This window comes from Budorcas taxicolor, chromosome 11 (genome assembly GCF_023091745.1).
Source record: "Budorcas taxicolor isolate Tak-1 chromosome 11, Takin1.1, whole genome shotgun sequence".
In the NCBI taxonomy this organism is placed as follows: domain Eukaryota; kingdom Metazoa; phylum Chordata; class Mammalia; order Artiodactyla; family Bovidae; genus Budorcas; species Budorcas taxicolor.
In genome coordinates, this window is record NC_068920.1 from 9539364 (window position 1) to 9565694 (window position 26331).

Consider the following 26331-nt stretch of genomic DNA (forward strand, 5'->3'; position numbering starts at 1 on the left):
GAGGGGGGTTCAGGATGGGGGAAGCATATACACCCGTGGCGGATTCATGACAATGTATCGCAAAACCAATACAATACTGTAAAGTAAAAAAAAAAATTAATTTTTTTTAAAAAGCAGTAGGCAATTTTTTTAAACTCTCAAAGGCCCTATAGGCAAAATAATTTTGTGTGTGTGTTAGTATTCTTAAAATCTCCTATGCTACAGGATCAGAAAACATTAATGATAATGAATCTATAAAATTACTGCAGAATTTTAAATCCCCATAAATACGTATTCCATTTGGAAGTGAGACTTCTAATCTGTCAGGTAAGCTTTTGTAAGCCATAATACATAAGCAACTTTTCTATCACTTAGCCCAGTTCAATCACCAAAAATTTCATTAAACTTTCAACAATTGACAGTTTAACCCATCCCTTCTGAATTATAGTTCATTCAATTAAATAAATATGGCAGAATTGTGTGGAGAATTTTATAGTACTTACTTGTTTTTCATTTAGAACCTGTGTTAAATTTCACTGTAATTCAATTGATTAAAAAGTCAACTAGATGTGATATTTTGTGATGTGATAAAGAAAAGTTATACTACCTCTGACATGAACTTTTTTAAACATCTGGATTCAATTATAAAACAGCAATACCTCAACTAACTCACTCCTTAAGTGACTTGGATGTTATTTTCTACTTGGAAAAGTTAGGCGCAAGAAGCTCTTCCTCAATGACTTAAAGAGACAAGCACAAGAACACACTAATGGCTTAGAATTTTCCGCAAACTTGGCCGAAACACTGCGGCAGCAGAAGCATTTGCAGGACGGTGATTTCTAAGGACGTGTACGACCGGAAGAGAGAGCGGAAAATCTCAGGGACAAAATCTCACGGATATCACAACTGTTAGAACATAATACACGGTCCCGTGGCTACAGGACACTCCTCACACAGGGAAACCTTAAACATCCAAATTCTCTGAAAATTGCGTAGCCCGGAACTCATGTTCCTATAGAACTGATATGAAGAGCGTAACTGCTGGAAAAAAACACCTTTGGAAGCACCTGCATTAGAAAGGGCCCGAGAACAATCCTCCTCTTAGCCGGCGCCTCCGTTGGTGTACCAAAGTTACGCTAACTTCTTACAGAACTCAAAACACTGAGTTTACTAGTTGACAATGACCTCGAGAAAACTCCAACACTTGTGTAGCCTGACACAGACTATGACCTCAAAGGGGCAAACTGTTACCTTCCTAGAAAGTAAAAACAGAAGCTATTTTCTAAATAGCTATCTTGGTTTAAAAAAAAAAAAACAAAACAACACTCCTTACGTTTTAACAGAAAAACATCACCTTTTCCTCTCATTCCTTCTGGGTGTTCTCCTCCAAGGCCAGTCCCTCTCCAGGTGACTTAAGAACCTCAGGGCCAGGAAGACAAAAAATACTCCCCACTGAACCTTACTTCCCGTACTTTTTAACTCACTGAAGGGAACACAGGCTCTCCGTGTAAATTCCTGTTTGCAGTTATGTACTGGAAATTATAAAACCCTGAGGCAAAGGAAAAGCTCAACCTCAGGGAGCAAACAGCTCTCAGGAAAGCCCCAGAGACATGCTTAACCCGGGGACACCTGACTTGTGCACAGGGGCCCCGGACGTGCGCAGGGGGGCCCGCGGACACCTCTGCAGCCGGGCCCTGAGTCTGCCACCCGCCACTCACACAGGGACCGAGGCCGGGAGGCCGTCTGCCTTCCACTCCCCTCATTCCTAAAATGAGAACAATGCAGGCCCGCCAGGCTCGAAAGAGCAGCTGTGGGAATTAAATGAGATTCTCACCTGAACTCACTTTGAAAAGAGAGCAAATAAAATACAAATCAACTTTGTCACAAAAGTGCAGAAGGCGATTCTATTATCGTGGGGGGAGGGGCTGGGGTCACAGGTAAACAGCACTGCGAACCCCCCCAGGTCTGGAAGGGCAGGCCTGGGGCCAGCTGCTCCGAGAGCCACTGAGGCGGCCAGGGGAGGCCCGGGGCCTCCCCGTGGAGTGGCTGCAGGCATATCCCAAGGCGCAGGCCCGGCCCGCCCGAGGCGGAGGACGGTGAGCGTGGGACTGCGGGGGATGAGGAGGAGCCGCTGGAGGTGGGAGGCGCCAGGCACACAGGTGAGGGCGGCCAGGGCCCCTCAAGGTGGAGAAGGACCGAACTGTCACCACTCACGGGGCTAGTCGAATACAACGTTCCGCACGACAATCTGGCAAACACGGACGCGGCCCCATCACGCGTGACACACCGCATGACTGCAGACCGAGGCGGGGCAGGAAGCTCCCAATGCTGCGGACCTTCCACCAAAACCACTGCCTCAGCTGCAGCAGCAGAAACACAGAAAAGGCTGCTCATTTCTTAGTTTAAGACTTTCAAAATTAAAATAAACCTGCCCCTGAGCTCCTTGAAAAAATAACTGATCCCAGATTTGGAGCAGAAACACACACGGACCACCCCATCCCCCTGGAGAGCAAAGGAAGCCGGGACCACCAAGGCCGGCCCCGAGGGACGCAGAGGCCCAACGGAAGGTTCTTCAGGTCACAGACAAGGCCAGGGGAGTGTCAACAGACCGAGGACTGGACACGTGGAGAAGATCTAATTCCGTGAGTTCATAAAGATCCGAAACCAGCTGGCCCTTAGAGGATGCTACAGGCCAACTCAGTAAGAACTGACAAAGGAAAAGAACGGGTGACCTACCTTGAATCTCCTATTCCTCAGGTAACCAAGTACTCACAAGCTTCTCTTTCAGGAAGCATTTCAGCTAATCGGTGAAGAAGGAGTTACAGAATTCACTTATCACCACTTCGCAGCCTCTAATAAAACAATGCACCTTGACGACGACCCTCAGTGTCTACCGACGCTGTAAGAAGGAAAACAAGGCCATGCACTCCTCCTGACGGGAGCTCCAGGAGCAGACGGGAGCGACTCCGGCCCTCACCCACCCTCAGACCAAGAATGAGCTTGATCAAGTCTGTAAACCTGAACGTGTGACCATGGGCCATGCAGGAATGACAGAAAGAGCACCACGGGGGGAACCGGCCACAGGCATTTGGTACAAATAAATGAATTATTAAAAACAGCGAGGACACAACTGGGGCAATCGGAATACTGACAGATGTCTGATGGTATTAATAATTATTAAGTTGGTAAATACAATATTGATAGCATAGTATTTTGTAAGAGAATCATTTACAGGTAAATACGATGCTAAATACAGCTATGATACTGTGCACAGAGTTTACTGTTAAAAATCTGGGATGGGGTGGGGGGTCATGGAAAAACACAGCGCTACACATGAAATGAATTTTGCTGCAAACTAGTAACTGCGGTTCGTAAAGTTCCTCGGACAGCCACTTGCCTTCCTGCGTTTCTTCTCTGTGGAGACAGTTCTGGTCAGTCCTGTACAATGTTAAGGACTTCTGTCCATAGTTCCCCAAGCTCTCTACCAGCTCTGATCCCTTGGATCTATTTGCCACCTCCACTGTATATTCATAAGGGACTTGATTTAGATCATACCTGAATGGCCTAGTGGTTTTCTCTGCTTTCTTCAACTTAAGCCTGAATTTTACAACAAGAAGCTCACGATCCGAGGCACAGTCCACTCCAGAACTCGCTTTTGCTGACCATATAGCTTCTCCATCTTTGGCTACAAAGAATATATAATCAATCTGATTCCAGTACTGACCATCTGGTGATGCCCATGTGTACAGCTGGCTCGTGTTATTGGAAGAGGGTGTTTGCTATGGCCACTGCGTTCTCGGCCTTTGCCCTGCTTCATTTTGTAATGAAGCCAAACTTGCCTGTTACTCCAGGTATCTCTTCACTGTCTGCTTTTGCACCGAAGCCCCCGTGATGGAAAGGATCTTTTTTTGGTGTTAGTTCTAGAAGGTCTTGTAGGTCTTCATAGGACCGGTCAACTTCAGCTTCTTCGGCATCAGTGGCTGGGACGAGACCTGGATTACTATGGTGCTGAACGGTTTGCCTGAAACTGACTATAACTTAATCAGAGGAACACGCGTGTGTTTCCGAAGACCCTCAGGCCTCTGTGACACACGGAGGGCTCTGTGTAAGCGAGTGTGTTTGAGCGTGTAGATACACATGTGCACACACTTATTGCACTTTTCTATAGAGAAAGATCACAGATTTAGTCAGAAGGGTCTACCATCCAAGGACAGTTACAAAAACGAAAAAACCCTGCCTCCCTGAGACCTGCTGCTGTCAATCCTCACACAACGAAGTGTGATCTCTACAGACAAACAGAACCGCCGGGATCAGGCAACCCCTTCCCACCACACATCACACACACTCACGCTGCACACCTGACTGTCCTCCAGCAGCCGCCCACCTGCCAGGACCCCCACCCACTGCGTCCGCTTTAAAGGACCTGAACTCAGCCATCACCACTGGGCGGGGGGAGCCCTCCTGCCACCCACCGTGCCCGTGGGGCCAGAGCCCGTGGTTCAGCCCTGGCCACTGTGACGGGGCCATGTGGCAGTGGTCCCTCCAGAGGGAGGTCTGTGTCCTGCAGTGGGAGGGGCCTGGGGCTGCCCTCTGTCCTCACCAGGGGTGGGGCGGGGGCAGGCCTCAGGCCAGTCTCCATGAAGCCCGGGCCATGATGTCCTAGAATCTGCTTAAGCCTCCCGAGCCCCTGGACGTCCCGCCGCCCGCCCTCCTCTCTTCCTTCCCCACCAACCACCCCAACTCCACCTCCAGGAGCCCTGACCCCCACCAGCCTGCTCTCCTCTCTTCCTTTCCCACTGCGAGAACCCTGCACTGCCCACCCCTGGCCTGCTCTCCTCTCTGGGGTCTTCGCTCCCCGTCCCTCCCCAAGGCAGGAGAGCCCGGGGGGCAACTACACGGGCCTTCCTGGGATACAGGATTGCGGGATACTTTGAATATACTCTAGTGTCGTTATAACACAATATGACACTTATGTAATAAAATATAATAGCATATCAGACAAAATATTTTAATATTAGGTGAAGATTTATATTTGTGGTTTGCTGTTTAATTTTAAAGGAGATATATATAATTTCACCAACTTGCTTTTGAACTCAAGTCTTTTACTGAGGTATAAGGTGGATAAAAAGGTCCCCCAACCGTTTTAAATAGTAAATACCCAACTGTGCTCATAATAATTTTGTAAATGGCTTTTAAAGTGATGGTACCCTTGTGAGGATTAAACGTGCAAAGATCCTAGCACACATAGGGCTGGACACATGCAAGCACTGGGTGTGTTTTAGCTGCTGTTATTAAAGATAATCCGAGCACTACCTCAACTATGCGTATAATGGCTTTGATGTGAGTGACTGAGCTCCGGGCATCTTAATACAACTAAGTGAGCTCCTCGCGGGCAAGGCGGTTCTTTCTCACCCCTCTCTGACCTTCCCAGCCCCACGGGGCCCTGTGCACACAGCCTGCGGGGGCAGCCCTTCTTGGGGGTGTGCCGTCAGGAAACAACAGTCCTCCGAAAGGAAGACAAGACGGGCTATGCTTCAGAGAGCAAAACGCCAGGCGTGTTTTAACCAAATTCATTTAGGCTCTGGGATTATTCCAGCTGCATCTGAAGGAAGCGCTGACGGAGAACAGACGCTCTCAGCTGCAGAGCAGCTGAAGAATGGCTGGCACGGGCACTGCCGCAGGGCCTGAGGGCCCGCACACCCTCCTGCGGGCCAGGCAGGCACTCCGTCCCGAGCCTGGCAAGGCACTTTCCCACTCACCCCTTTCTGAAGCACATCTGGGAGTCGTAACGAAAATCTCAGCAAACAAGAGGAAAACAAAGCTGAAGGGTCAGGAAGAACTCATCTGAAAACCAAGATGCCCAGAAACCCCTCGGGAAGCTGGGAGGCCAAAGGAAAGTGATAAAGGACAAAACAAACCCCAGCCTCCTGTGCCCAAATCACCTCCAGTCCCCTCTCCCCCAGGGACAGAGGAAAGCAATGGTACGGAAACCCTGTCCCCCAGGAAAGGCAGGATGGAGGCCAGGCAGTCAGGTCGGCGCTCAGGGGTCACTGAGCACTTGCATTTGGAACCGCTGCCTGGACCGAGAGTCTGTCTCGCCAGAAGTGGAGGGCTTCACTTCTGCAGCTCGCTTCCACACCCTGCAGTGGAAAGCAGGCGCTGGCCCGATGCCCCTCCGAGACCACAGCACGCCGACATGCCTCAGCTTCTGTCCTCCCCCCCGACAATGCTTCAATAACCTGAGGTGTGTATGGTTTTAATGTTGGATACTTCATATACTTTAATGTGTGTGTATTTTAAAGTGTTTCAGATTACAAAAGCCATACCACTTACCGTAAACTAGCCTATGGACCAACAACCCTGCAATTAAGGGTGAATTACCTTCATTCAATAGATTAAGACTCCAAGGTTCCCAGAGGGTAAAGCCTGAGTCACAAAGTCCCAAAACTGGACCGGAGCCTTTGCTCTCCCGTCCCAGGGGGCTCCCTCTAAACCGCCTTGCCCCGGGCCCACATGCATGCGGGCAGCCCCTCTGGGCCACTCCTGGCAATGCTGACTCACCAGCAGCCCGCCAACTTCCCTGTCTGCATCTGGACCCCTGTGTTTGCTGCAGACCCATACTAAAGATCAATGTCACAGCCTGTCTGCATCTGGACCCCTGTGTTTGCTGCAGACCCATACTAAAGATCAATGTCACAGCCTGTCTGCATCTGGACCCCTGTGTTTGCTGCAGACCCATACTAAAGATCAATGTCACAGCCTGTCTGCATCTGGACCCCTGTGTTTGCTGCAGACCCATACTGAAGATCAGTGTCACAGCAGAAAGAAAGTAGCAGAGCACCTGGAATCACACACTAAGCTGGAGACCAGAAGGGAGTGGCTGCAACACGTCAGGAGGGCAGAATAAGGAAACGCGTAGAGGTGAGAGGAGTGGGGTGGACGGAGGCCGGCGCCCCTTTCCACCCGGACCAAGACCTGCACACATCCTGACTGCCCCTTCCAGGGCTGTTTAAATAAGAACCCACTGTTTGCTTTCTCAGCTCTCCAGGCACAGTCACCACCCACAAGGCAATCAGGGGGCCAGAGTCCTGCCCCTACAGCACTGCGTTCTCGGGCAGGTGACCTCTGTCCCTCATGATAAGCTGCTCTCACTGCAGGCCTTAAGGTCTCCGCTGAAGAAGAGAGAGAGAGAGAGAGAGAGAGTGTGCGTGCGTGCGTGTGTGTGTGTGTGCGTGTGTGTGCGTGTGTGTGTGTGTGTGTGTGTGTAGGGCGGTGAGGGAGACGACTGTAAGGAGAAGAAATGGGGGAGGGAGAAAACTACAGGAGGGAGAGAAAAGCAGATGACCAAGCCAGGACCTTTTCTAAAAGGTGACATCTGGCCAAGTTGGCAGCCAAGACTTTCCAACAGTTCACCACGTCTGCACACAGCCAGTCTCAAGAGGAGAAAATCCAGGAGAAATCCTGACAGTGCCTGGTGGTCCTCAGCCAGGTGGGCCCTCGGCCAGGTGGGCCCTCCACCACCCTCCTAGTGTGAGGAACCATCCTGGTACGCACCCTGCTGCGCACAAGCTTGTCTTTCCTTGGGACTGGCCTTGGGTGCAGAACCTGGGCTCCTGGGCAGAAAAATAGAAAAACTGGGAGGCGAGAGTCTCCTCTACAGAGGGGCCAGGATGCAGGCTCCAAACTCTGACAGAATCCATCAGAGCTGCAGGAGACCACCATGGGACCTAAGAGTTAGATTTATAGATGAAAACCGCGTGTAAGAATAAAAATGAAACCAACTCCTGGCATTGCTATGTGTTATAATTAAATTTAAATGTCAATGAATCAAGTTAATAAAGTGCTCTCATGGAACACAGCATCAACAAAAGTGAACTGAAACACATGCCAAGAGCAACTGTCCCCACACCGAAGGCGTGGAGACGTCCCGGCACCGAAGGCATGGAAACGTCCCGGCAGGATGAGCAGTGACGGGATCCGAGGCTCTGAAACAGCAATCTTCAAGACATAACAGCGAGTTTTCTTTGAAGGTTTTGCCTTTAACATGTCAAAATTAACGAACTCTGATCCTACTCGCATGTATTCCCCTAAATTACATAATCTCACTGAAAACAGAAAATGACTTAACACATAAGCCAAAATCTACAAGCAGAGTCTGTGACGGCTGTGGCACAGGCAAGGAGGTGCCGCATGGGCCGTGCGGTGAGGAGCCTTAAGGTGGGGTCCCTCACCCCTGGACGGCCCTGCCCACCCTCGCGGACTCCTATGGAAGATTAGCGGGAGTCCAGGGCGGCCAGGAGAGCCTGTCCCAGTCTAGGCAGAACGGTTTGCTGAAAGGCAGGGAAGCGATTCAGAAACAGAGGAAACAACGAAAGAAAGCAGCGACATCGCCGCTGCCAGCGGCTGGCTCTGACTGGTGTCATTGTGGTGGTGCACTTTCCCCTGAGGCTTTATACCCTCTTACACGTCACAGTTTCTCTGCAGTATGCACATATCACTATTTTTAAAACTGGGTAAAGTGTTTGGGAAAAGACAAGCTGCATCGTCAAGTTGCCGCCACCATCCGCTCGGCTCCAGCTCACTCCTGAGTCACTGGGATTGTCCCCCAAGCAGCCAAGGGTGAGTCCCACCCCGAGGCCAGCAGACTGAAGTGGGAGGACCCGAGACCGTCCAAGCTGAGAGCTGTCCACGCTGCCCAGCTGGTTCCTACTGCAGCTGCAGAACCTGGGCATCTCTGAGGAGGACTGGAATCGAAGGTCTAACACAAAGGAGAAAAACAAAGCCTTCTTTCGGAACGAGCGCCAAATCTAGAGAACCGCTGATGCTGGCAGAATGTCAGTAATTCCTAGAGAGTGAGCCGGAGCCGTGGAGACGGGAGCAGGGGGTGAGGCGGGGTGGGCTGGAGGACAGGGTGGAGAGGCAAGGACTGCCTCCTCTGGGTTCTGGAACAAGGGTGTGTCTGCACAGGTGCACCCCGGGCCGCAGGGGCGGTGGTCTCAGCAGCCAGGCCCGCTCCCCTGGCCCCAGCCACGTGCAGGCTGCCCAGAGCTCCCCTGAGCCCCTCAAGCACAGGCTCCCACACCTGTCCCCAGCGGCTCAGCTCTGGGCATGGAGGGACACAAGCCCATCCTTCAGTGAAACCCAGGCATCAGTCCCCAGGACCCCCTTCCCCAGCGAAGGGCCCCAGCCACCCAGAGACCCCCTAAAGAGCCGGGCTGGAGGCTGCTCCCCAAGTCCTCCCCGAGCCCAAGCCACACCGGATGCCACCAGATTGACCCGCCCTCCTCAAGTCCAGTCTCCATGACACACGCTGGGAACTCCAGCCAGGAAACGCGGGGAGGCATCCAGGCCTTCACGCCCTGCGTGCATCTGCCTCTTCCAGAAAGTGTATTCAAAGAGAAGAAAATCAGCCCAGGTGGGAGAAGTGGCCCAGCGGGAACCCCGGGCTTCCTCGACACAAGCCAAGCCGCCACCGAGCACGGGGCCCCACAGGGGCTTCTGGCCCCCAGCCGGGCCCCAGCCACTGGCCTGCTTGCCATAAAGGGTTCCTTCTCAGACACCCCCTTGTTTCTAGGAATTAAAACCAAAATCTCCAAAATAACAGTCTGGTAATAGAATAATCTTAAAATCTATATGCTCAAACATTACTAAAGACTAAAACACAGCTCAATGGAAAATAAAAACTACATAAATTGAAGTAATTCAAAAGTTCCTAAACAGTCAAAACAGCAAAATGGATGGGGGGTGGGGGGAGGTGGTGAAATGAAAAACCACTACAGTCCACAAAAAAGCTAAAAGAAAACAATAGAAATGGTTCAGTATTTGTTCTAACTTCTATGTTTCCTTCCCAAGGTTTACATTAAAAAGCAAAACTTTCTGAAAAACCCACCATGTATTATCACCTCCCCTGAAAAACAACCCCTCCCAAAATCTTCCTATTCACCCTTGAGAAATTCACTCAATACCCACCCCGCAGGGCGTACCCAGGTTTGACCAATGTCATAAAGCCAAGTCAAAACCAGTCAGAACCGCCCCAAACCTGATTTCAGTTTCAGGCTCCCAAGTTAGACCTGAAACAGCAAGAATCTGCACCTTCCCTCTGGCACCCTCGGAGGCAGCCCAGGTCCACAGCTGTCAGAGGGGTGGGGGTCCTGGCCCCAAGGCTGCTGCGGCGCTCTCTGCGAAGTGGGCTCTGCCCAGTGTGCCAAGGAACGTGGCGACAAACGAACTCTCCAGCAGGCGGCTCCTCGTGCTCACAAGCACCGTGCACGGTGCCCAGCAATCAGCGGGCACCAGCAGGACATGGTGGGCACGGTGGGCAGGCCCTGCTCGCCCTTCCCGACGGCCCTGACGTCCAGGACTCGGCCTGCTCCAGGGCATGAGTCATGGGACGTGTCCTACCCTGCCGTCCGGAAAACACGGTCATCGCAGGCCCGGAGACTTATACTTGAGCCCTGAGAATCAGACAAGTAACTCTTTTTTCATAGCGCGGTATTCCGTGGAGGTCACCAGATGTTACTGATAGACCAATACCAATCCATGACACAGTCACAACCCACTCTTTTACAAAATGAGAAGAGAAATATTAATACAAAAGGAGGCCCCACAGCCCAGAGGACGTAATCTGTGACTGTTCTTTCCTCTGACAACACATCCTTGTTACACTTCGGTGTGCAAGCTGGCTGGTGCCACGGAGGACTCTGCTTAAAGTCCCCACATTCAGGATAAAAACTTGGCCACTGCATATCATTCCCAAGGTTTTCTCAGTCTATGGAATCTGAGATGGGCTGAGACTCAGGACTCCTCCTAGCTCATCCCCCAGACCCAACACAGGGCATGGCAGGAGCACCTTCTCCTTATTCCCCGCGTCATTTCTGAGACAGCAAGCCAGGACACCCACTCCTCAGTGTGCTCACGCAACGAGAACTAGACCACAGCGGCCCCGCCGCAGGCCCACCCAGGCGTCCTCGCATGCGAACAACCACAGCATGTTACACGCGTGCCGCAGTGACCCACTTATTCTGATCACAGAAATTAACATGCTGTGAAGGTACCTGTCAAATGACGTGCACCCCCAGATGATCGGGCCCTGGAGAAACATCCCAGCCACCGTGCTGGTGGCCGAGTCCCCAGCACCTAACTCAGCACAGGATAAACCTCAGCAGGTACTTGCTGTTGTTCAGTCGCTAAGTCGTGTCTGACCCTTTGTGACCCCAGGGACTGCGGCACATCGGGCTCCCCTGTTTTTCACTCTCTCCCAGACTTTGTTCAAACTCATTTCCATTGAGTCAGAGATGCTATCTAACCATCTCGTCCTCTGCAGCTCCCTTCTCCTTTTGACCTCAATCTCTCCCAGCATCACAGTCTTTGTCCATGAGTCGACTCTTCACATCAGTGGCCACAGTACCGGAGCATCAACTTCAGCGTCAGTCTCTCTAAGGAATATTCAGGGCTGATCTCCTTTAGGGTTAACTGGTTGGATCTCCTTGCAGGTCAAGGGACTCTCAAGAGTCTTCTCCAGCACCACAGTTCAAAGGCATCAATCAATTCTTCAGTGCTCAGCCTTCTTTATGGTCTAACTCTTACATCCATATATGACTACTGGAAAAACCACAGCGTTGACTAAAATGACCTTTGTCAGCAAAGTGATGTCTCTGCTTTTTAATAAGCTGTCTAGGTTAGTCATCGCTTTTCTTCCAAGGAGCAAGTGTCTTTTAATTTCATGGCTGCAGTCACCATCTGCAGTGATTTTGAAGCCCCCCCAAATAAAGTCTCCCAAAATAAGGTGGAAGCATTTCTTCCCCCGTCTATTTGCCATGAAGTGATGGCACCAGACACCACGATCTTAGTTTCCTGAAAGTTGAGTTTTAAGCCAGCTTTTTCACTCTCCTTTTTTACCCTCATCAAGAGTCTATTTAGTTCCTCTTCACTTTCTGCCATTAGAGTGGTATTATCTGCATATCTGAGGTTGTTGATATTTCTCCCGGCAATCTTGATTCCAGTTTGTGAGTCTTCCAGCCCAGCATTTCGCATGATGTACTCTGCTGCTGCTAAGTCACTTCAGTCGTGTCCGACTCTGTGCGACACCACAGACAGCAGCCCACCAGGCTCCCCCGTCCCTGGGATTCTCCAGGCAAGAACACCAGAGTGGGTTGCCATTTCCTTCTCCAATGCGTGAAAGTGAAGTCGCTCAGTCGTATCTGACTCTTAGCGACCCCATGGACTGGAGCCCACCAGGCTCCTCTGTCCATGGCATCTTCCAGGCCAGAGTACTGGAGTCGGGTGCCATTGCCTTCTCCGATGACGTACTCTGCATGTAAGTTAAATAAGTAGGGTGACAATATACAGCCTCAACATACTCCTTTCTCATATTCAAACCAGTCAGTTGTTCCTCGCCCATTTCTAACCTTTGCTTCCTGACCTGCATACGGGTTTCTCAGGAGGCAGGTTAAGGTGGTCTGGTATTCCCATCTCTTTAAGAATTTTCCAGATTGTTGTCATCCACACAGTCTAAGGCTTCCACATAGTCAACAAAGCAGAAGTAGATATCTTTCTGGAATTCTCTTGCTTTCTCAATGATCCAACGAATGTTGGCGATGTGATCTCTGGTTCCCATGAAAACTGGCACTTCCACAGCTGAGCGCCACTTCCACTTTGGCGCAGATGCTTCATCCTTTCTGGAGCTGTCACTAACTGCCTTCCGACCTTCCCCAGCAGCATACTGGACACGTTCAGACCTAGGGGGGCTCGTTTTCTGGTGTTATATCTTTTTGCCTTATCATATTGTTCATGGGGTTCTTGCGGCAAGAATATTGGAGTGGTTTGCCATTGCCTTCTCCAGTGGGCGTTCTGCTAGGACCCTCTACTACGGCCCGTTCATCTCGGGCGGCCTGCACGGCATGGCTCAGACCTCACTGAGTTATGCAAGCCCTTCTGCCATGACAAGGCTGTGATCATGAAGGGGGCTGGCAGATATTTACTGCGTGAAAAAACCTCCACTATTAAACACTAAGCACAAAATATAGATGATTATATCTTTTAACATTTCAATCCAAAAACACAAATAACAGGAATTTAAAAGCCTTCTTCACCAAAAAATCACTTCATTTAGTAAAACCTACCATGGCAGACAGCTCAGATTTTCTGCTTTTAACCCTATAATTTCTAGCAAAATACAAACTCATCTCTTTCCAGTGTATACATTTAATTATAAATTCACTACAGTTAATTTTGAGCAAACTCCAGGAGATAGTGAAGGACAGAGGAGCCTAGGGTGCTACTTCCATGGGGTCGAAAAGAGTTGGATATGACTTAGCCACTGAACAACTACAGTTAATAGTCACTTTTTAAAATTCTCCTATTGGACTTATCTTTAAAACTTATATTTTAAATGACTGTGCTGCTTAAATACAAGATTTTTTGCCCTCAACAGATTACAATTAGCATTCAATCCTGCTGTTACAGCACATTTCACTCTGAACAGACTTTAGAGGTCTCCAGGTGACCCCTTCACATGACAGATTCAGAAGAAAATCACGGCTGTACAATTAACCGGAGTCAAAACCCAGCCTCTGATTCTCACTCAAGTCCATTGTCTTTACTCAGCTAATCAATTAACTACGTGTAATGTAAAGACATAAAAAACTCCCCACCAGGTAACAGTCTCCGACCAAAGCAGGACCTGCCATCCTGGAGCATTCACGCTGCACAGGATTAGCGTCCAACCACAGCCAGCAATCCTCTCGCCCGGGAGGATAAGCCCGGCTCCCAGATCTGCTTGCCTGTAAGACCCACTGGACGGCAAAGCGGTTTACAGCCAGCCTGCAGCTGATCCAAATCCCGTGGAACTTTCTGCCTGCACAAAGCAAGGCTGACTATTGTACCTCCACGTGCAATGCCCTCTCCTCATATGCAAGAACGCTTACTATCTGGCTGCTCTGTGAAGAGAAGGCCCATCCTAGTCAGCTCTCTATTTCACGCCAGATTTCTTTTCTTATTGTTCACTTGCTAAGTCATGTCTGACTCTCTGCGACCCCACAGATTGCAGCATGCAAGATCTGTCCCTTACCATCTCTCAGAATTTGCTCAAACTCATGTCCATCGAGTCGGTGATGCCATCCAGCCATCTCATCCTCTGTCATCCCCTTCTCCTCCCGCCTTCAATCTTTCCCAGCATCAGGGTCTTTTCCAATGAGTCGGCTCTTTGCATCAGGTGGCCAAAGTATTGGAGCTTTAGCTTTAGCATCAGTCCTTCCAGTGAATATTCAGGGTTGATTTCCTTTAGGACTGACTGGTTTGATCTGCTTGCTGCCCAAGGGACTCTCAAGAGTCTTCTCCAGCACCACAGTTCGAAGGCATCAATTATTCAGGGCTCTGCCTTTTTTATCATCCAGCTCTCACATCCTTACATGACTACTGGAAAAACCATAGCTTTGACTCTACAGATCTTTGTAGGCAACGTAATCGCTCTGCTGTTTAATGTGCTATCTAGGTTTGTCATTGCTAAGACCTCTTTTCTATCCGGTAGGAATCACTCTTCCAACAGGGCAGCAATGGTGAACTCCATGCCCAAACTGACTAAGGGGTCAAGCAGTAGCTCAAACCCACACTGGCCACGAAACCCAAGTCTTCCTCCACCGCCCCAAGACAGAGTCCCGGCCTCCAGAGAGTTCACAAGATAAATTGCCAAGAAAGTATGACCCAAATGACAGCAAAGAAAAGACAGTGAGCAGAACAGAACACGGTGATTGACACAGATCTGCCTTACTGCTGTGATCCGCATCCTTTCACAAGTGCAGAAAGAAAAACACTCTTGAATACGCTTTATTTCAAATGTGACAATTTATCCACCTCTCCTTAAAAGTTATTTACCTGTCCTTAGAATCAGTTAATACTAGTTAAAAACTTGATAAGAAATAAAATTACTGGGATTTATATTTCACACCTGACTTTGTAAACAAGGATGGGAGTTTCCTCTGGGCAAAGTGTTTAACCTCTGCCTTTCCCAGGGGTGACAAGAGAACTGCCTCATAGGAGGGCTCCCTGCTCCGAAAGGGAAACAGATGCAGAGCCCACTGGGCAATGCTCAGCACACAGTGGACGCCTGCGTGCCTCAGTCACCGTCATCGCCCCTTGCCACTGCCACGTCACCATCAGGAACATCGGGGCCACAAGCAGGCTCCCCCTGGGATGCCTGTTCCATCGCAGCCCCAGGGCGGGACACGTGGCTGGCGCTCAAATGCCTGCTGACGCTGACCGAACCACAGTCACTAGCACGTCTGTGACTAAATAGAGGATGGTCTGCCCCCAAATGTAACTGCCTCCAGGAGGAGACTAACTAAGCGTGAAAAAAAAATTGCTCCTGGAAATTTAGGAGATATGAAATAGAGAACCACTCTCAGCCTGAACACAAGGCTTCTTGGAGGAGAGAAGCGGGAGGCCTCTCTTAAGTGAGGGAAGCATCTGTGCAGAGTCGACCCCCATCAGGGAAAAGGCAAGTCAGCCGTGCGTGTCAAGAGCAGGCCAGGAGGTTTCCCAGCTTACGTGTCGGGGTACAGGAGACTGGAGTGGGGGACTTCCAGTCTCCTCGGAAACGCGGGCCTGTCAGCGGCGACAGACCCCAACCTGCAGGGAGCAGAAAAGCCCAGGAAGAAGGGCGCTCGCTGCCAGTCCTCGGCCGCCGCCTCCTGGCCTCTTCCGTCCACCTCAGAAGCAGCTGAGGCCTGCGAGAGCCGCCCGGGTCCAGGGAGCCTGGGCACCTGCTTCACGTACGTTCCCTTTAACGCTACGGGGGACCTTCGGCAGCTAGAACACGATCAAACCAGTGAAAATAAGAAACACGGACATGAAGATGCAATTCCAAGACAAAATATCATAGCGTGAATAATGAGACCTTGACAGCCCGGACAGTCCATCTCTTCGCTCTACACAAGACTCGGCACAAATGTGCGGTCTCCAGCAAGGCAGCTCCTCTTGACCAGGACGGCCTCTCCAACCACGTGCAGAGGAGCGCTTTATCGTCCGTGCGTCGTGGCGCAGAACTCTGGAACTCGGGCCCGCGGAGATGTCCAAGCACGTCGAAACTGCCTTGTAAGGCAGACCCAGGGTACCTGTGGGCACGACTGCCACCGGTGCCACTCCTCCATACTCAAAACACCAACGTCCTACCAAGCAGACTCGATGAAACAACCTAAGTTCCAACCTGCCTACGCTCCTGGCAGAGACCAGCCTGACATAACCGTCAGCAGGAAGACCAAGACGCGTCCACAAACGCTGACCGTTCACTTCTCCCAAGTCCCCACCCACCCGATGTGCTCCCACGGCCCGTCGGGGGGACGACTCTACTAAGCTCCTCGTGTGTCATTCCGCTCTATGTCCCCGAGAGCTCAGGGCTAACGAAGCCTCACCCGCCCACCCACTCTGTCTCGACTGTCAGGGAGCCCAAAGCCGAGTCTCACGCCCGCCGGACAGCCGTCCTTGGCACTGGGGACACAATCTCCATCTTTCTACGGCCCTCCCTCACTGCAGACTCCTGCCTTCTTCATTCTCCTCGGGATGGTCCAATGAGGCGATTTTTGCTGAAGCCACCTCAGAATCTTTTTGGAAAGGAGCAAGGAGAATGGAATTTCATAAATTATTACATATGTGTTACTCACTCAGTCGTGTCTGATTCTGCGACTCCCTGGACGGTAGCCCACCAGGCTCCTCCGTCCATGGAATTCTCTAGGCAAGAATACTGGAGTGGGTTTTCATTTCCTTCTCTGTGATAAACTATTAAATATCCTCCCATTATTACTACATTTGATCCTCACTGTCCCCCACCGCCCTCCCCTCTCCCCCCGCACTCTTGTACCCACTGTCCACCCAGAACACAGTCCGTGCTATTTCCAGCAGTCAGTGACTTCTCCCAGAGCCCTGAGGCTGCGTGAGCCAGTCATGGGGCCTCTAATACTTGGACAACACAAAGTTTGTCATGCACATTAAGCCCCTCCAAAACTGTGCAGTTCTGGAGGGCAGAGTATACCCTACGTATCCTCATGCTCCCAGAGGCATCAAAGCAAGCCGTACATCCTGCAGACACACAGTAAAGACATGCTCCATTAACGAGAAGAGTAGGTCAACATTCTGGAAGCCTGCTCAGACAAGCCATGCGGGGTGTAACAGGTCACAAAGGGGTTTCTATCTTAAAGGTGTTTACAAACCAAAGAAAGTCTAAAGGAAAAAAAAAACACTAAGGTATGTACACTACCTATGTAACCAACAGAGACTGCACTTCTGTAAATACAAAGAAATGAAAATACAAACCCTGGAATGGCTGCACCTGGCTGGATGCATGCAGGCACAGAGGCTTTTAGTTAAGAGGGAGATCTGGGAGGGCATTCAGCCACAAATAATGACCCTGAAGAGGTACAGGCAGCAATATTCGGAGACCAGCGGGAACATTCCCTGGCGCAGTAAAGAAGGGCAGGTGCAGTCAGACCGCAGGGTGAGCCCGGGGGTGGGGGCAGAGGGCTTGGAGGCAGCGACGCAGAGCAGGGCCTCCGCTCCCCCCGGCCAGTCAGTAAGAAAAGTCCCCGGGAAACCATTCACGGCTCCTGTCAGGAGAGACGGGAGGGACAGCTGGGGTGGCTGCTGACAGTGCAGACGAGAGACCACCGCAGACAGCACCTGCAGGCACGCTCGGGGCAACCCGCCCAAGAGCCCGCGCCGGCCCAGGGCCGCAGCAGCCCTAAGGGCCAGGGCAGCGGTTTCCACCTCTGCTCTGAGAAGAGACCCCTTCTGAGAGTAAAAACGATCCCTTTGTCCACCCCATCTCTCGCTCGCTCTCACACACACACACAGAGCTGTAATTTCACGTGGGTGGCTCACCACAGAGGCAGTGTAACAAGATGCCTTAGAGCAATTCTTGGCCTCAGATCTCAGCCCTGACACTCAGGAGGTATGCACCCCCAGGGAACATAACCTTACTAAGCCAGGTGTAAAATGGGGACAGAAAACATACCTGCCTCTTACACAGAGACATGCAAATGTTTAGCAAAGTGAGCCGTTCAGTAAGCTCTCACCCAAAGTGATGAAGAAAACGGACCGCAATGTGTGTCTCCAGACCCTTCCCATTGACCTCACGGCTCTCCCAGACCCGGGATACCCAGGGCAGGAGCCACCGTCCTGGACAGTAAGTGCAGAGCAGACCAGTCACCTCCACCAGGAGGGGTTTCATGGCTCCCAGAGTTCAGCACGGGCCAGGGCTGCGGAAGCCAACAAGTGAGGGGACAACGCAGAGGGCGGGTGCTGGGGGCAAGCGGGAAAGGCTGGTGAGGAGATGAAGAGGTGGGGCCTAAAGGTGGTGCTCCTCGTGGGGGGAGGTGCTGGCCCATCAGCACCAACCAACCAGCCCACTGCGCTCAGGGCTGTGAGCGAGGGTTCCTTTCTAACCCAGGTGGATTCACACTGCTGGCACTCAGCTTGCCATGAGCCATACAAACAGTTACAAGAACAGCTTCACTGACTTCTCCCCGGATACTGACAGCATGCAGTCTCTTGACTGAATTCGAGAGTTCTCTTCCCCTCAACCTCACAGCTCCAGCCCGCCCACCTCTGCCACCAGTTTTCAAACCAGCATTGACTGTAATTAATGTAAACACAGTAAGAGAGGTACCATTAACCAGGAAGTTATCAGGTCAGCAGTCAGCATTGCCTAAGGCTCTAGACGGTTTCTGCTTCCAGCCCCAGAGAGTCTGAGCGCAGGGTGAATCCCGCTGGACACCTCCTAGTGCACGATCGCTGCCTCAGTTGCCCCGTCTGTAAAGTGGGGGTCCTAACAGCACCCCCCGGAAAAGCAGCTGGGAAACCAAACGAGACGCATCAGCAGGTGACCGGCCGCAGTGGGCAGGCAGCAGGCGCCGTGGGGTCACCACCTTTACTCCGCCGCCCATCGCTTCCTGAGCACCGGGGTCCGCGGGGTGGGGGGGCCCCAGAGGCCGGGCCCCGCCCGCCGCCACCCGGGCCGGGCTGGGACACTCCTCCGGGCCCGGCGGGAAGGGCACCGGCTGCCCCACGTGCGTGTGCGGCCGCGGACACGGAACTGCCGGCGCTCACAGCAGCTCCTGCGAGGCGGGCTTTCTGTTTAAAAAGCACAAAACAGGCGCACGTTTCCTGGTCCGCAGCTGCACAGCCCGGCTCCCTCTCGTTTCCTCCGCGACCGGGGGACCGGCGAGGGGCCGCGGCGGCAGGGAAGCCCCCGCGCGCGGACCCCGCCGGGGCGGCCCCGGCGCCCACCGCCCGGCCCCCGGCCCCGAGCGCGCACGGGGCGCCCCCGGCCCCCGGCCCCAGAGCCCCCGGCGCGGACCCCCGGCCCCCGGCGCGGACCCCCGGCCCCCGGCGCGGACCCCCGGCCGGCTCACCTGGCCCGTGATGCCCGTGATGAGCGCCACCTTCCTGGGCTTGCCCGTCTCGGCGTCCCCGGCGCCGGGGCAGTGCGCCGCCGCCTGGGCCATATCCGCGCGCTGACCGGAGATGCCGACCGCCGGGGGTGTGCCGCGGAGCCGGCTGCAGCGACCAGCACCGCGCGGCCGGCCGCCACACTGACAGGCCGCCCGGAGGCCGGCGGGGCGGGCCGGGGGCGGGGCGGCCGGGAGGCGGCCCGGCGGGCGCCGCGCGGCCGCGTCAGCGCGCGACGCTCCGCGCAGCCGCCGGGCTCCGCCCTCCCCGCCCCAAGCCCCGCCCTCCCCGCCGGGGCCGCGTCAGCGCGCGACGCTCCGCGCAGCCGCCGGGCTCCGCCCTCCCCGCCCCAAGCCCCGCCCTCCCCGCCGGGGCCGCGTCAGCGCGCGCCGAGGCGCTCTGCCGGCCGGGACCCGCCCACCCCGTCGGGGCTCCGCCCCCCAGCCCAAAGCCCCGCCCCACCCCGCCGGCGCCCCTCCCACCCCACAGGGGCCGCGCTCGCCGGGAGGGGCGGGGCTTGGGGCGGGGTCTGCGCCGGGGGCGGGGCGTCGGGCGGGCCCGCGCGGGCTGGTCCAGAATGCTGGCAGAGGTAGGATGCTGGGTCTTCGCGCCCTCGTAAGGGCCGGCAGTGGACCGGGCGGGCTGTCAGCCACCTGGACTTGCCCATCTCATGCTGCTCGTCCTCCCCTCCACCCTCCCGAATCTCCCAGAATCATTGTACCGAGGATGCTGTGTCGAACTACGGGCTGACCTTTACCTTGGGAGAAGGCCCTTAATTCTGAATCCAGGGGTCACGGCCCTGGATCATCGGCTTTGACAAGGAATTCCTGGAGAAAGAAAGACAGAGCTAAGTCGTGTCCGACTCTTAAGATCCCATGGCTTCTAGCCTGCCAGGCTCCTCTGTCCATGGAATTTTCCAGGCAAGAATACTGGAGTGGGTTGCCATTTCATTCTCCAACGCAGAAATTGAACCCAGGTCTCCCGCATTGCAGGCACATGCTTTACAGACTGAGCCACGCGGGAAGCGATGTGTAATTCCTGGAAACGCGCTGTAATACCTTTTGAGGAGTCTGGTTCTCTGCTTCCTGAAGGGCACTGTGTTGTAAGCCCCCTGAATGGGGTCACACATGTGGGCAATGAATAGCCTCACTTCTACCCTGCTTTCGGGCTCTTCTCATGTTTCTCTGAGGCTTGGAACCAGGCAGGATGTTCCAAGTAACTCGATTTAAAATGCTCTAGTCAGGGGACTGGCAGAGCAGGACAAGAGTCTCTGGCCTCACCCATGTGCAGTGTAATGAATTCTTGAAAAGACTGCACAGGTCAGTAACCCTGGACATGTCCAATTTCAAAAAATAATTCTGATGCAAGGTGGGGTCCTAGCTTGAGGCCTGCTGAATGTGGCTTCCACCTGGCAGCGGCAGGTAGGGCAGGGAAAGGAGTGGAGGTGACTCAGACCCTGGTGGGGCAGCAGGTGTGTGTACCTGAGCGCTGGTGGGAATCCAGGGAGGAAATGGAACTTCCCAGCCCCCTGCTCTGCCTCCCAGCATTGTGCATAAAATTCCTCTCCCCAACAGACCCGCACAGACCAGCTTCACATCACGTGCCGGGTGACTCGGAGGTGCCTGCCTAACCTGCCAGACCCTTGCAGACCTCAAATCCCCAAATAGAAAAGCTCAGGATTTAATGAAAAATCTCTCCATCCCCTAAACTCGTCAGGAATACTCCTTAGTTTTGTGGATAGACTCGTCTTTGAATTCACTTGCCTCTCTCCTGTCCGTTCAACACAGAGAATGACTGAAGGAAGGTCTGTGACTCACCTCCTTGGTGAACATAGAGGCCCTGAAGCAGAGAGGAAACACTGTCATTGGAGGAACTTGCTATGAGCAAGAAATGTCTGTGAAATCTACTAGAGTTGACTAAAAACTTAAAGTTTGTCTTGAAATAAATATGCTTTGAATTAATTTGCAGATAAATTATTTAACATTTCCCCAAAATTGCTGGAAAAAAAAAAAACAGATACTTAGGGAGGATGTGCCAAGTTTATTTGCAGCTAAGACTCTCGTCATATCTCTGACCTGTCCTGCTAAGAAGCCTGATGGTGAAAGACCCCCCAGACAGAAGATCGACTATATTTTAGGGCCTGTAAACAGTAAAAAAAAAAAAATATTGAGGGAAATGGTAGTTCCGAGATACAGTGGGAGATTTAAAAGGAAGGATATTTCCCTGGAAAATGTCTCTGGAGAAAGGTGATGAAAGCAAGACAAGAGTACAGCCACTTTGGAAAAGGACGGAAGAACCACCTTGAGTAACAGGCTCAGTAAAACAGGGCACCTACAGGGTGGGCTTCTGGAAGATTCTCTCTGTTCCCTGATGTCTGTACATAGTTTCCAAAGAACAAAAGCGGGATTGTAAAGCCCCACCCAACAAAACTGCCAGTGCCCTGAAAGATACAGATAAAGACCTGACAGGTATTCCCAGGTTATTCTGCAGGAAGCAGACCCCCATCTGATGAAAACGCTGAAAACTGCCAAGGACAAGCACGTGGACCCCAGCCCTGTTGAAATCAGGTGGTTGATGATGCTTGAAACGTCACCTCGACGCCAACCAGTCAGACAACTGAGCACAAGACAGTCAGGTTTCTGTGGTCCTCACCCTCACGTGGCCCTTAAAACCCTTCCCTGAACGTCTCAGGCAGCTGGCATTTGTCTCTGCCTTCTCCCCTGTGCACAAGCTCTCCTTCCAGTATAAAATTTTGGCTACCAAAGAGCCTTGCAGGAGCAATACACATTTCTGTGGCCTTGCTGTCCCCAGATCTGGAGTGGCAGGCTAGCACACTGGTTTGCACAGACTGCCGCAGATGGAGGGCTTACACAACAGAAATCCGTTTCCTCACAGTTCTGGAGGCTGGAGTCCGAGATCAGGTGTCTGCAGGGCTGGTTCCTTCTGCGGCCTCTCTTCTCGGCTCACCTCTGGGTGAGAAGTGTCAGAACTGAGTTGTACTGGAGGACACCCAGCTGATGTGAGAGAGTTGCTCCTTAGTGCTATGGGAAACCCGCCCCCAAAACACACATTGATTGGAACTGTGTCCAGAACCTTGTAACATGTCACCTAAGAATGGGGACTGCAATTTGTAACAAGCTGTTGCTGAGGTCACACAGCTAGAAGCTGGTAATGGTAAAAATCATTCTTGGGTTCTTCCAATCCCACTCCATAGTCTATCTGGAAAAAATAAAATAAAAGAAGAAGATGACTGGGCACTGAAGAATTGATGTTTTTGAACTGTGGTGTTGGAGAAGACTCTCGAGAGTCCCTTGGACTGCAAGGAAATCCAACCAGTCCATCCTGAAGGAAATTACTCCTGAATATTCACTGGAAAGACTGATGCTGAAGCTGAAGCTCCAGTACTTTAGCCATCTGATGGAAAGAGCCGACTCCCGATGCTGGGAAAGATTGAAGGCAGGAGGAGAAGGGGAGGACAGAGGATGAGATGATTAGATAGCATCACTGACTCAATGGACATGAGTTTGAGACTCTGGAAGATAGTGGAGGACAGAGGAATCTGGCATGGGGTCACATAGAGTCAGACATGACTTAGCAACTGAACAACAACAGCAGAAACCCACATTTCCCAGATTATTTTGCATCTAGAGTTTTAGAAATTGAGTTCCGCCAGTCAGACTGTGACAGGTGGAAGGGAAACGGGTGCTGTCTTTCTCCTTCCTGGTCACACAGTGGAAAGATTTTTGGCAACTGGACTCCAAGTTTAGGCTCCAGTTTCACCAGGAGCCAGGAGGAGTGGCATCAGCAGTGGCTTCCTGAATTCTGGTTTGGAGCAAGGTGACGGTATACCCTTGACATCAGCAGCCCAGTGATAGCCCTCCAGCTTCCGTTCCTCCACTCCATACAAAGATTTCTTTTTCAACCAATGTTTTTATGGAAATGATTGTATATTAAAATGTATTTGTAGGAAATAATGCCGGGACACGCCATGTACCCTTTACCCGATCTCCCCCGTGGTCATTCAGAAGCTGCAGTGCAACATCAGAAGCAGGATTCTGACACTGAGGCCAGACGCCGACACTGTGCAGGCTCCCCATTTCTGCTTGCACTCACGTGTACACGCTTGCCTTTAGTTCCACCCCCGTTTTATCGCATGTGTGGGTCTGTTTATCTGCCAGCTCGAAGTACGGAACGGTTCTGGCAGCACCAGGCCCCTCCTGCTGCCCTGTCCCCGCCCATCCCTCGTCCCTGGGAACTGCTACTTCGTCCGTGACTCCTGCAGCTGTCCCTTCACAAAGTGTTGTAACTGAACTCCTCCAGCTCTCAGTCTGTGGACCAGCTTTGTTCACAGAGCCTGAGTTTCCCCAGCGATCTGTTCCCAATGCCGAATATCAACCCATCCATGGTGTGGGTGCCCCACAGTTCATACAGCCCCAACCCTAACCGGCTGAAGGGTATTTGGATCATTTCTAGTCTGTGGGTAGGAACATGTAAACGTTTCGTGTACACGATTCATGTATGTTTTTGTGTGGCCATAGGTTTCATTTAGCCCAAGAGTGTAATTGCCAGGCCACGTGGTAATTACATGCTTATTTGTTTTGTTTTTTTAAACTTCCAAACTGTGGTCTTGCAAAGAGTTTGTAAACAGAACATCTTGCTCTAAAACCCCTTTCCACTTGAATTGCCTTTGATGGTTCCTGTGTCCCACTCTGAACTCTGACGAGCAAAGCAATGCAGACGAGATAGAAACTCCAAACCTGGGGCCTTGAATCTCCACTGAAAGGCCAGTGAAATGGTTCGTGCGTGTGTGTGTCTGTGTGTGTGTGTGTGTGTGTGTGTGTGTGTGTCTGTGTGTGTGACTGAGTGAGAAGGACTGGAGCACGGCAAACATACAGGGGGAAAGAAGAGACCATTTTCTTTTTACTTCCCCCCCATTTCAGGATTTACACCAGTTTTCCAGAAAATAAAGCAGGATAGAAGTAGTGGATTTTTAAGTCAAACCTTATAAGTTCCACTGAAGAAGCGGCAGCTCAGACCCCTGTCTTTCACTGCATTTCTCTTGAGCATAAAGTTAACTTGGGCAAGTTTCCTGTCCTGGGCTTTGTGGCAGGAGCAGCAGAGTTTTAGAAACAGAACTGGACAATGGTGAGACATCGCTGGCCTTTGTGAGGACTTCCTGAAATGTCACCTCTGCTTTGGGTTTCTCCTTTGACAAATGAGATCTCACTGCAGCAAGTTGTTCAGATCATGTTTTCGGAAAAGGGAAGATGTAACCGAAATAGTTGAAGACTATTTCCCACCTTCTCACACACACAGTTGCCTCAGACCCCACTCTGGCTCCAGGCGGATGAGCAGAGAAGGGTGCTTTCTGGGCCCTGCTGGACACGCTCTGTCTCTAGTGGAGCACGTGGGCCGACGGCCACCTCACCTCTGCCTCCCTTGTTTTTAAATTTCCAAAGTTTTTAGTTGCACTAATGGCTTTCACACTAGAAGAGCTATTCATTGGGAAAGGTTTACCCTCTGGTAATCTTAGTTTCTTAATTCACAGAAGTCCCAGGGAGCAGGGCCGTGGGTCCCTCCTGGACTGTCTAACTAGAATCTCCACTCGAGGCACATGGCGTGGCTTTCCCATAGTTACTGGCGGCAAACCCAGGGGGAAGCACCTGACTCTTTCAGCCTCCCTGGGCCCTGATTTCCAGCCTTCCCTCTGGACGTGAGGATGGACACAGGCCCACTCCTCTCCTCGTGATGTTTCCCAAAGCTGTGCCCAACAAAAAGTGAGTCTCCAATAACTTGAAACACTGGAACTGAAGTAATATATCATTCTTTAAATTAGATGAGGTGATAAAACACCCTTGACCACCTAGAAGACCCTTCCAGCTCCTGGCTACCAGTCTGACCCCTATAAAACGTCAAAATTGCCTCAAGGTTATGATATAGGTCTCACTTTTAATGGTAAGATTCTGATTCCAGAAAACGTTATGCTGACGTGTTGAGCACATTCGAGACGCTGTCATAAATCTCCAGCTCCTCCAGGCTGAGTCCACCTCTGTTTCTGATCTTGCCTCCAGTACCTGTGTGCCTAGAAAGTTCTTGGTTCAGGGCCCCGTGTGTGCAGGTAACAGAGGAACTTTAGGATCATAAAGGCTCACACCAGGAATCCTGTGCATTAGAGAATCTGCTAGATCAGCTGGGAGAGATGGTAAGAAAAATTAGGATCCTAGTAAATTCTCTTAATGGCCCCCTCCTCCCCACCAAGAGAGAGCTTCCTTCAACCTCTGGGAGACACATCTGAAGGAATCTTCTCCAGGACGAGAAATGAGACAGGCCAGGACCTGGGATCCTCGCCCCAGGGCCTTCACCTGGACTAACATCTCCTCGAGCAACAAAATACAATACAAAGAAACGATCACGGACTCAAAACGACTACGCGCAGTTGGGGGCACATTGTGAACAGAAAGCCATCAGAAGGGCAAAAAGCCGACGGTCACGAGCGGTGCTGGGAGCCAAAGCACGGTATGGTGCGTGCCCCCCGCACCCAACAGCACCACAGGGGTGGACACGCCCCTCAGCTCCCCTCCAGCTGACCCCCAGACCCACGTGAGGGACCAGCTCACCCCTCGGAGAGTGAGCAAGGAACCTGTTTGCTCTTGCCGCCTCCTGCTGCAGCAGGGGCCCCAGTAAAGCCTGGCCTAAGTTTCTCATCTGGCCTCTGACCCGTTTCTGTGGATTGGGGAGGACCAAGCACACGGGTTGGTCATTGCAGGAGGGCTGAGGCGTACCGGCCTCTGTCCTTGACTGTGTCCTAATCATCGGTACAAAGATTCACTTGCGACGTCACAGTTGATGGAGATGCCCAGTGATCCTCAGGGCAGCTCTGCCGAATCCCGTCCCAAGTCCCTACAGCAAACGTCA

At 52.1% G+C, this 26331-nt stretch overlaps 1 protein-coding gene across 1 annotated transcript in view; it reads right to left on the bottom strand.

Annotated features, from left to right (window-relative positions):
- Positions 1–19529, bottom strand: part of GMDS (GDP-mannose 4,6-dehydratase) — a 421085-nt gene extending 401556 nt beyond the window's left edge. The window contains exon 1 of the mRNA XM_052648543.1: positions 19380–19529. Within this exon, the coding sequence (XP_052504503.1) occupies positions 19380–19472 (93 nt within the window). The 5' untranslated portion in view covers positions 19473–19529. The remainder of the gene's footprint in view (positions 1–19379) is intronic.
- Positions 19530–26331: the final 6802 nt, after the last annotated feature.